The following is a 12,460-nucleotide window of genomic DNA, read 5'->3' on the forward strand; positions in this document are numbered from 1 at the left end:
ATTTCATACCCCTGGTGTGGCATGCAAACATTAAGTTACTAGATCAACAGAAGTGCTGAAAAAAGAAGCCTCCTTGTAAATGCTACAAATCATACCTTTCAAACTTCTAAGAAAATTTAAAGAGTTACACCCATCGACTCTTTCACCTAAGATCAAGTAATTAATGAAGAACAGCAAACATAAGCATATAAAAATGTAAGGAAAAAAAGGAAAAGCAGCAAGCATTTTACTGACAACCTGAAATTTGATTTATCACTATCTCCTCCTGTTTTGCTTTTTTGATAAAGTCTGCATACGTTTTCTTGTTTGTTTTTTAAACAGGCATTTTTTCTCGAGCACAGCATAATCTCACTCTTCTAAAGAGTGCCTGCTAAGGCTAGTGTACCAAAAGATCATATACTCAACTTATGTTTATCAATTGATAGCAAATCAATATGCTGCTCCTTGGCCAAGTGCAGCAGCTCACACCTGTAATCCCAAAACTTTAGGAGCCCAAGGTGGGAGGACTGCTTGAAGCTAGGAGTTTTAGACCACCCTGAAAAGTGAGACCCCATCTCTACAAAAATTTAAAAACTTAGCCAGGCATGGTGCTGCATGCCTGTAGTCCTAGCTACTAGGGAGGCTGAGATGGGAGAATCGCTTAAGCCCAGGAGTTCAAGGCTGCAGTGAGCTATGATTACACCACTGCACTCCAGCCTGGGCAACAGAGTGAGACCCTAAGTCTAAGCAAAAAAAAAAAAAAACAAAAAAAAACCAGGCTGCTCCTTGGTGGACAGGCCAATCACCAGCTGTAGCTCTTATTAGGAGCTATTAGCATATCACAGAGTACTAGGGGATTCTGCCAAAATAAGATCAGCCTTTCTTCCCAAAGTTGCTTTTATTCGTGAACACATTTTGAATGCTAAGGCTCCAAGGGAATAAATACAATGTTTACTGATGGCCCCCATCTTTGGCTAATGTGGCTAGGGACACAGGCTCAGTATTGTAAGGTCCCTTTTGCTGGGCATCATTCCATTTCTACTAAGGGCACTCTCAGTACCAGCTAGGCAATTGGCTTTAGCATGCCCAGAGTTCTGTGCATTCGGAAATGCCCAGAGAAGGTTTCAGACACGTATAAGTAAGCTAGGGAGCTGGAGGAGCCATTGCAAGTGTTCCATGTACTAACCTCTATGTGGATCAGTCAGAGAGGTACCATATAGCTTCAAACACACATCTCATAATAGAGTCTATCTGTTAATAATCTAATGTCAAGAGAAAAATCAGGCCAGGCACAGTGGCTCATGCCTGTAATCCCAGCACTTTGAGAGGCCAAGGTGGGCAGATCACCTGAGGTCAGGAGTTCGAGACCAGCCTGACCAATATGGTGAAACTCTGTCTCTACTAAAAATACAAAAATTAGCCAGGTGTGGTGGCATGCGCCTTTAATCCCAGCTACTTGGGAGGCTGAGGCATGAGAATCACTTGAAGTGGTTGAAGTGAGCCAAGATTAAGCCACTGCACTCCAGCCTGGCCAACAGAGTGAGACTGTCTAAAAAAAAAAAAAAATTCAGAACATGAAATAGCAAATCATTATGATACCAATTTGCATGTATGTATATGCATTATCTATGTACACAAAAAGATTAGGTAAATACAAGAGTGATGGTTGGGTGCTGGGGATCAAGGATAATTTTTTTCATTCTATCTTTCTTGATTTTGTTCCCCCAGATATTTCAGTGACATTTTATAATCAGAAAAGTGATATACCTTCATGTTTTCAAAAGTAACTTTATTTCCCTTTATTCCCTTCATTCTATTTAACCACTGGAGGATTTGATGTATTTTTCTACTTTTCCAAATTTTCTACAGTGAGCACTGTAATACTTAATAAAAAGAAAAACATTATTTTAAAACTTCACCAAAGCAGTTTCCATGTTTTTCATAAAGAAATATATAATTTTTTTCCTAAAAAGTATTCCTCATTATAGCAACTTGAAAAATATGGACAGGTAAGAAGAAAATATAAATATAATCCCCACTGCTAAAAGACAGTAACAATGGCTTATCAAATTTCCTTTTTCCTATGAAAATACATGTTGTTACGTGGTTGAAATAAAAATGTATTTACACCGTGTTCTTATGTAACACTATATGGTTAGCATTTTCTATGTGATTAAAACTTCTTCAGAAGCATCATTTTTTTTTTCAAGACAGAGTCTTGCTCTGTCACCCAGGCTGGAGTGCAGTGGTGCAATCTCAAATCACTGCAATCTCCACCTCTCTGGTTCAAGTGAGTCTCCTGCCTCAGCCTCCCGAGTAGCTGGGATTACAGGCGTGCACCACCACACCTGGCTAATTTTTGTATTTTAGTAGAGATGGTGTTTCACCATGTTGGCCAGGCTCGTCTCAAACTCCTGACCTCAAGTGATCCACCCATTTTGGCCTCCCAAACTGCTAGGATGACAGGCATGAGCCACTGCACCCAGCAGAAGCATCATTTTTAATGGCTGCATACAATGACACCACATGGACGGAGAATAACGTAATCACTGTGGGGCATGCAAGCTTATTTCCAATTTCCTACCACTAGAAATAATGCTGTGATGAACATCCTATTAACGTCATACATAAGTGTTTATGCAGATCTTTCTTTCCTTGGGATGCACATCCAGAAGTGGAATTACTAAATCAATGAGTATGAACATATTCAAAACTGCTGACACACTGCCAAATCTATCTGCAGAAAGGGTGTGTCCATGTACCATCCTTGCTGTTAGAGTCATATTTATTACAAGAGTTTCCATTGCTCTGCTAATTCTTTCGAGAGAGGGTGATGAAGATGGGTGTGGACAATGAACAAGAAAGGGCTGAAGCCTGTCTGCACAGGGAATTCTCTCAATCAATCGGTTGGAGTCAGTGCTAGATCAACTAAGCCCTGTTCTTCGCCTGGACAGACAGACACATAGAAGTAGAGCAGGCAGTGATGAACAACATTCCAAACTCCCAGGCCCAAAGAGCAATGAACCAACAGAGTTGATAAAAGCAGTTCATTTGAAGCTCTTCTATGTATTTACTTCCCTCCAGACAGATCCACTGCTTCTTGCTGATGTCATGCCTTCTGAAGAAGTCAAAGCTAAGAGGAGAGGCCCAAAGTTAAAGTGCTTTGGGCTCGTAAAGCTGCACATGCATTTTCAATCCGATGAGATAGCCAATGCTAAAGTCGCAATTGGTCACACTTCAGATAACAACTCAAAAGGCAGAAAACCTTTGTCAATAGAGAAATGTGTGCATTTTGTCTGAGCTTTTGATTTGATTACAGTAAGCTGGCAGTGGCTCATTCTGGTCAAGTTTCACAGAGAGATTATAAAAGAATTAGCAAAAGTAGCTGGCTTTTTAGTCTCTTTCATATGGAAAGAAAAGAAAATAGAATCATAAAGGAAAGAGCAGCAGTGCTTTCAAACTAAATCGGAGACCACTGGCATAATCTGGAAGAAACACTGCATTTGCAGGAAGGCCAGAAGGCCTCATGTCTTTCTCTGTATTTTCGAGGCTACTCAGCCTATGAAATGTTGCCCGCTGTACTACAGCAGAGGTTTTAGAAAGCAATGATTTTTTTAATGTCTTAATGAAATGTGAGGTGAGGATTAAAAACCAATCAATGTTGTATATTATGCTATGCATATCTATGACACACTTACTTTGAGGATGTTTTAGACTTTTTCCAATGTAAAACCCTCTCGGGGGATCTTCAGTAAGTGTGGCTATATAAACGACAATTATCTATATAGGTAGAAAATAGTTAAAGTCAGGGGTCAGGAAAATTCCAGAAATTTCAGCTTAGTCAATGGCCATGAAGCTTATCTGGACATATTTGTCTTTTAAGGTTAGCAGATAGCTCGCTTCCACTGAGGTTATGCCTTTCACGGGCATATAAATTTTAATGCCTCCTACTCACTGGGCCTCTGCACTGGTTAATGGCTAATATGAACTACAGAAAATTTGCAGTTAGTGATTAAAATGCAGATTCTGCTAAGTCTGAAGAGTGCTTCGTGCCCTGCCTCTGTGAAGTGATAGGAAACAAGGGGCCTTAGGGCTTAAGGGAAGGGTAACTGCTTGGTTTACACTTGGCCCATGCAGATAGATGGGACAGACAATTATTTCTTTTGTGTGCATTTTAAGCTAATTCAGAAAATTTCTACTATTATTCAAGTTAACAAGCTTCAGGCTCATGGGAGGGTTTTTCAAAGACCTGGTGAAAGTAGCTGAGAGTTAAAAAATGATAGAGGGAAAATAGAGGGTACCATACAGACGGCTAATTAACATCTTGTAAGGCCTTTCACTAAAGCAGCTGGTCTAGTCACATGTTTAAAAGATTCACAGAATTGGTAGAATTGAAAGGGTTTTAGAGAGCATCTAGCTCAACCCCCTCATTTTATGGATGGGAAAACTGAGACTCATTTAATTGCCCCCGGTCACAGTCACAGTGGGTTCACTGCAGAACTAGGATGATAATTCACTGTGCACTGCCTCCCATCCAAAGTTATTAAATTTGCTCTAAAAATGACAAATTAAAGGAGTTTTCCCAATAGACTAGCATCAGACAACATCCATTTCCTTAGTTATTTAAACATGCAGAATATCTACAGTTTGATACAGGCAGTTATGTAGCAATGACATTACTTCATAGCTATAACATCATTTTTACTATGTAATTCAGAAATACATTTAACATGGCAGCTGTAATCACCTTAACCTATTTGGGATTTTAACTATGCTTCTTTTAAAAACAACTATTTTCTCACAAAATGCCAGGCATTTGGGGGCGGGTCTTTATGCTGTGGTCCCAAAACACGGATTATGCCCCACTTCTATTTCTATTCCCTTTGCCAAGCAATTTTCCCTAACTCCCTCCTGAATTAAGTATGTGATTAGCATATTCATGAGATGACTGATTCAGCTAAGTTAATTAGCAGCTCTACTATCAAAAAATTCCCAGAATTGGCCAAGAGGGGGAGCAGCTAGCTCTGTCACTACCACAATCTGGCTCTATGTCTCCAGCAGAATACAGATTTCTGGTATTAAACATCCTAAGTTAAAAAGTGGGTTTAAAAAATGACAGCATAGAAAAACACAGAGGCCAGTCTTTAAACTCAGTGATATAGATTTAAAATATAAGAAATCTGATAATTTTTGAGGGGGAGGAAGTGTTCTCTTGTACGTCACCCAAATCTGAACACACACACACACACACACACACACACACACACACACACACACACGAGTTTATATCTTAAAAACTGATATAGACCGTACAGTCTCTTGAGATGTGCGAACGATAGAAAATTAAAAGTACAGAATAAAAAAGGGCCTTAGAGGTAAGGGAACTGGAGAAGGGACTCATCTCTCAAATCCAGTGACTATAAAAATGTCAGAACTGGCATTAGAACCCTGACCAGGATCAATTGAGGAAGAATGATGGAAAACTGGGATAATGAGATGATTTCCGGTAACAGAAGGCTAACTCTCTACAAGCCCCCAAACTTTATTTTTGTTGAAAAGTTTTTTTTTCAATAATTACTTTAAAAGTAATTATTTCTACCTTAGAAAGAAGTGGTATCTCATAGACATAGACAGGTTTTGATGATAGACAAAGATGTCTGGGGTCAAGGTCACCACTTTGAATTTACACTGTAAGCTTGCAGATGACAAAAGGTACTCCCTTGAAGTTGCCTGACCCATAATATTTCCATGTGTCCTTTTACTATTTCCTTACTATATGTCCCCAGCTGTCTCTGTGCAACTTCACTGCTCCATCTTGGTTCCCTACCACCATCTTTTTAGTCTGCCCAACTTTCTCTCTTCAATTCACACCAAGAGCCAGGGCTTAGCTATTATAATAGTTTGGATAATTCTTTGACCAAAGCATCCACCCTTGAATTTCTGAGAGTCAAGACATATCCTATAGCCTGTTAATCAATGCCCTTGGATCGGCAGGCATTGAGAATTACTGGCAGGTCCTAATTGACAGCCTTAAAAATTAGTCAATCATCGCCAGGCGCGGTGGCTCATGCCTGTAATCCCAGCACTTTGGGAGGCTGAGGTGGGCGGATCACCTGAGGTCAGGAGTTCGAGACTAGCCTGGCCAACATGGTGAAACCCCGTCTCTACTAAAAATACAAAAATTAGCTGGGCGTGGTGGTGTGTGCCTGTAATCCCAGCTACTTGGGAGGCTGAGACAGGAGAATCGCTTGAACCCAGGAGGCAGAGGTTGCAGTGAGCCGAGATTGCGCCACTGCACTCCAGCCTGGACAACAGAGCAAGGCTCCATCTCAAAACAAACAAACAAACAAAAAATTAATCAATCAATGCAGCACCCACTAGGGGACTATGATTTGGTGGGTACCAGTCAACTAAGGTTTTACCATATAAAATTATCTCATTGTTTCTGTAACCTAACGTGGAAAAAATGTGCAAAGTATTCTGGCATTCCAGTATTCCAGCATTCCAGTATATTGATCTCCAGATCAAGTACATTTCAGCTACTACCCATTAAAAAAAAACCTTGTATCTATGTTCCCTAACTTTATTGTCTATCCCATATTTTATGTTATATTATATTATTTTATTTATTTGTTTTGAGACAGGGTCTTGTTCTGTTGCCTAGGCTGGGGTGCAGTGGCGCGATCTTGGCTCACTGCAGCCTTGAACTCCCAGGCTCAAGTGATCCTCTCACCTCAACCTCTCAAGTAGCTGGGACCATAGGCGCACACCACCACTCCTGGCTAATTTTCATATTTTTAGTAGAGACAGGGTTTCGCCACATTGCTGAGGCTGGTCTCGAACTCCTGGGCTCAAGCAATCTGCCCGCCGTGGCCTCCCAAAGTGCTGGGACTACAGGCATGAACCACCATGCCCAGCCTATGCCATATTTTAATTTGAAGTCAGAAAAAACACTGGAGTTTCATAATCATTAAAGTTTTGAAACTGATCAAGGCACAGTGTTAACATATTTATTGAATGTGAAGCCTGGTAGGGAAGAGCAAGAAAAACTTTCTATCCTTTTTAAAAAACAAATGTTAACACTTACAGATAAAGTTTCTCTGTATGGTTTAAGAAGAAAACAACAACAACAACAAAACACTACACATTGGAATCATAGTAGTGCTATAAAACCATGGGGAGCGAGAAGGGAAAAGAATAGCTAAACCAGTAGGCCCACAGGCAATGACTGTGGGCTCCCTGCCAGGAAGATACAAGTCTAACAAGAAATGAGGTGACTTGCAGTAGAAGGCCTTGGAACTTGGAAACAACTTTATCTCCACTACATTGTGCTGCCAACGGGAGAGTCATTTCTAAAGAGCATATTTTTTTTTCCTTCTAAATTCCATTATGAAGCCCCTAAGCGGTGATTTTTAAATATCAACATCTTAAGTTTTCAAAAATGACCATTTAATTAGCTTTCTAAGTTTTCTCCCCAAAGTAAAAGAAAAGGCTTAGGTTATTATCTTGAATGAGAAATGCCATGGTCAAGAAAACACCATTCTTTTCAATACTAATAATTCAGTGATCAGGAGAGACAGAGGAGGTCTAATGATAGATTTTGCCAATAACACCCATTTTCACATGGTATTAACATATTGTTAAATACTTTTAACAGCTACAGCACATATGTAGGGGGATATGGGTAATAAGAAGGATATATAGATATATAAATTGTTCCCATTCATCCAGGGAAAGGTGATAGAACTAAGACATAATTTTGCACATAGCGTGTTTGAAAAAATGGGTAGGATCAACGGCATACTACATAGACAGTGTTTTAGTTCAACTACATTATAGATTAAATATGCTTTTGTGGTCTCACCTGGGAACCTAACACTTATTAAATTGGTTATAAGTTTGAAATAACACATCTCAAAGCCAACATTTGAAATACAACCTGTTCTTTAACTGAGGACTGCCTTATCAGCTATATCAAATCTAATTTAGTCTAACTTTCTCACCATGGTAACAAGCCCTTTGCAGAAATACTCAAAGACATTTCATATCTAGAAAATTTGTCTTGTACTTCTTCACCACACATAATGTCAAGAAAAGCATGCTTCAAAGGTACTATGTAATTAGAATGGCCTTTAAAACAGGCACAAAGGAAATCATTCCTCTTAAAACTAAATCTACTTCATAAAAATCTTCAAACTGAGTGAACAGCACCAGGGAAAAGAATCCTGAGGTGTTTTGGACTCCATATTCTATTTTTTAAAGTCTGTTATCTGTACCATTGTTCAGATAGGATCAAAGTACACTCTCAATTGGCTCATATTGGCTATTTCTTCAATATTAAGAGAAAGTGTGCCTGTAAGAAGCCACGTCTGGCATAGGTGATTAGAATGGGTTCTGTCGTGGCTTTTACATGGAAAGACTATGCCAGAGCTTCAGCTAATGTGAGGTTGGATGGAGCCCAGCTTAATGAAGACTATAGTAAAATAGCTACTTTTGGGTCTCTGCTGCATGGAAACTCAAGAACTTTAATCCTGCCTGTGTTCTGCAAAACTTTTAGGAATTCTAGTTGTCTTTGGGGATCCATTTTGAAATTTAATTTGAAGTCCAGCATCTGTAAATTCTCTTTATTTTGACTAAGACAGTTTTCAGATGCCTGCTTTTTATTAGGAGGTCTTTTTTTTTTTTTAAGGGACTTGCATCAACAACACTATTCTGTGTTCACCCAAGAAAATAAATCAAAGCATTTAAGTTAAACTAATCTATTTTTTGGCTCCTTGTGACCATATTTCCATAATGCCTACCATACAGATTCCAGTGCATCCGGAAGTGTTCTAGCCATAAAGCTACAGGGTAAACTCGTCTCTGGTATCCAACAAGGACAACATCTTGGGAGAAAACTTAAGCACTGAGGGAGCAGAGGAGCTGTGAAAAAGCTACAGTACAGACCTAACTGCTGGTTCTTACATATGACTTGAATAACATACCATCAAACTTCTTGTAACGTGAAGCAAAGACAGCTTGCAAATGATTGCACTGTTCGCTGACCACACTTTTGAAATCATCTTTACTTTGCAGGCTGTACTTCTCCTCCATCTCTTGAGAGCAGCAGGTAGAACCCTGGGGACAGATCTTCAAATGATCACCTGCAGGATAAAAAGTAGGACAGTCAATGTCTATCATCATTCATGAAGTCCGAGAGGGAAGGGTTTGATTTAGGTTCATTTCAACCTGTGAGGCTCCTGCAAAGGCCCAGGCATCATGTGTATCTAACAAGTTCCAGGAAGTCTAAAAATATTCATTCCCTTTTTGAGAAAATAAAATAATAAAGCCCTCTCCAAAAAGCAAAAGAACTTTCCAATCAGAGAGATGGCTAAACCAACAGGAAAACTGGTGTAGTCAATAAACAATATAATATTCCGTGTCAACTAAAGTCTCTTTTATAAATTCCCAGAGATTCTCATATTCTATGCTAAATACTGCAGAAGTCATGCAAACGAGACACAGTTTTTCCAGATTTGGGAGTTTACACTCCAAGAGAGACTGTCCTTAATGACGAATGATTTATAAAATATGTGACAACAGCCAAAAACTGAGCAAATACATGTGCAATAGTTATACTGTGGGGAAACAAAGGGATTTGTGCATTTCAAGGGTTGTCAGCAAAGAGGAAACTATAGGGGTTTATGCTGGATAATCTGAGCCTATGAGAAATCACAAAGGGGTGATGGTAATCCTCAATCATTGAGTTTAAGATTTTTTTTATCCAATGTATTCTGTGCAGATGTCAGAGACTATATCTACCCTATGATTCTGTGTATGTAGCATCATCTCAGTATAGACCAACAACTTCCAATAAACACCTTTATGTAGTGATGCAGCCCCAAGAGTCAAGGGAAATGTCAAAGACACATCACTCCACAGCAACCCAACCCATGAAGTATCTCCCTCCCTTATACCAACTGCATTTGGCTTGCAGTTTGGAGGTGAGGGTTGGGCGGGGGGTTTTTTCTATATGCCCCAGAGATCTCCCCCTTGTTCTCCTCTGTCACAGAACAAAATTGTGCTCTGAAGAGACGATGTCTCTTCCCTTATAATGACCACAATATGCAATGCCACTCAAAAATAAACCCCACTAGCTACTATCACTTCAGTCTCTCCAATATTAATTGGTGTGGTATAATTCTGTACACGTTTACAAGGATTGACTTTCACTGTTCCTTCTGCTATTGCTGTCCGTGTTCTATGCAAGTCAAAAGGGGTCTGAAAACAGAGATGATCTGAGGAACTCAGGAATGAGTATACTGAAGACATGTGAACCTGTCAATGGTAAGTGTGACCAATCAACAAAGGGATAGGGAATTAAAAGCTAATCATTCAAACAACACTAATCATGGAAAACGAAATGGTCCATGAGCTGGCCATTGCTGCTTCTTGGCCATGTGTACTTACAGGAAATAGGGCTTCACCTAATGGAGATATCAAAGCAGCTTTAGGGTAGCAGGGTATTTCAGACAAAATTGAGCTGGCAATTTATTTGACTAACACTAGATTGTCAACTGCACATATGCAAATAATTATATAATCATATATGTTCCCGATCATTCTTCCTTCCTGGCAGTTAAAAAGTAGGGAGAATGTTACTGCCCCCAAAAAAGGGGAGTATGCAGCATTAAAGGACCATGTAAGGAAGGCAGAAAGAGCAACAATCTTCAAATAACTTCCTCATCCAGAAACTGCTAAAAGTTTATTTTGGCATTTCTGAAAACCTTGGTCAATAAATAATTCTAATAACAGAAAAAAAGGGGAAAAAAAAGGTTGTGTAATCAAGTTTAGAGCTGTGAGGCTGCAGAATATCTTAGATCTCATTAGTGACAGAAGAGGGGTTGCTAAGGCTCGGTTTTATGGAAACACCTTTGTTACAACCAAAAACAAAACTCCCTCTTCACTGGCTTAACAAGTTCACAGCAGGCCTTCGGTACTGGGACACATAATTAACACAGAAAGATTCAGTTGTCTCCTGGTTTCAGGGTTGAGGTAAGGGTTCCCTCCATTACAATCTTAACACATAAAACAATATGAAGGCCCCTAAATAGTACAGTGCTGTCACTATATTAAATAATACATATTATACTCATACCCCCTATAGAAAATGAATTGGAATGCTCAGAATGAGAACCCACATAGGGTGATTTAAATGAATTACTTCATAATAAAGACTTTAAATAAAATTTTTAAAGATTGCTATAAGCTAAAATTCATCATAGGATAGGCTGTTTTTACAAGCACCTGCAAAGATTCCATTGTGGTATGCATGAATTTTCAAGGCAAAATAACTTGTCAGTTTGGAAAATAAACTATGCTCACCTAATGTTAACAGGGTTCACACCTAATAAAGGGTCACTTACTGGATCCTATCAAAATAGGTTTCTAAGTTCACAGAAAAGTACCCATCCTTTTCCCCTGCCCCCAGTGTACATGGGTACATGCACAAACACATGCGTACACACACACATACACCTCAAAGCAAGAAAATACTAAGAGACAGCAGGAAATAATAATTTTCTCTGTTGAAGAAGGTGCTAGATGTTGACAGGTTTAAACTCACCCACAGGGAATTTATACTAAGGATACACCCTTCAAAAACGGGTAGCAGCAATAAAGTTTTCCTAGTAACCTGGTCCGAGTGGATGGCACCATTTACACTGCCACACATAAAAGGCCCAGAGTGGCCCATGCACTCCACCCATCTCATCTCCACCAGTGACCTTCAAGCAGAACCTTATCGAGACTTGCTGATACTGGAACACTGGGGCACGTCTTTGTTTTGGCACTATTTTTTTTTTTTTTTTTTGAGACAGAGTCTCACTCTACTGCCCAGGCTGGAGTGCAGTGTCGTGATCTCGGCTCAATGCAACCTCCGCCTCCTGGGTTCAAGGGATTCTCGTGCCTCAGCCTCCCAAGTAACTGGGATTACAGGCGTGCACCACCATGCCTGGCTAATTTTTGTATTTTTAGTAGAGACAGGGTTTCACCATGTTGGCCAGGCTGGTCTCGAACTCCTGACCTCAGGTGATCCACCCGCCTTGGCCTCCCAAAGTGCTGGGATTACAGGCGCGAGCCACCATGGCCGGCCTGCAATATCTAATTTTAAAAAGAAAAAAATAGTGCACTTTCATCTCAGAGAGATCTTTCCGGGAAGATTTTGTCTAATGGTGAAAGGCTTGCCTTATGTAAAGGACAACAACAGGGTAGATACTTGGCTAATGTTTCTGCTGGCAAAGTCGTCTGCCCCTCAGTGCAAAGTTCACACTTTGGGCCATATAGCCCTGAATGCACCACTTATCCTGTCTGCATTTCTAAAAAGCGTTACTTGAAAATGTAATTTGACATTCTTGCCAAAAGCCCTGTGACACACGTAGTCCAAGACACACTTGTGAATTAAACCCCAAGACATTCTTGGGCTACTGGGGATTCGGTGCCA

The 12,460-nt window shown here is 39.9% G+C and overlaps 1 protein-coding gene across 1 annotated transcript in view; it reads right to left on the reverse strand.

Moving 5' to 3' along the window:
* GPC4 (glypican 4) overlaps positions 1-12,460 on the reverse strand; it is a 114,320-nt gene that overhangs the window by 29,320 nt on the left and 72,540 nt on the right. Inside the window, exon 2 of the mRNA XM_004064885.5 lies at positions 8,964-9,122. Within this exon, the coding sequence (XP_004064933.1) occupies positions 8,964-9,122 (159 nt within the window). The remainder of the gene's footprint in view (positions 1-8,963; positions 9,123-12,460) is intronic.

This window comes from Gorilla gorilla, chromosome X (assembly GCF_029281585.2).
Source record: "Gorilla gorilla gorilla isolate KB3781 chromosome X, NHGRI_mGorGor1-v2.1_pri, whole genome shotgun sequence".
In the NCBI taxonomy this organism is placed as follows: Eukaryota; Metazoa; Chordata; class Mammalia; order Primates; family Hominidae; genus Gorilla; species Gorilla gorilla.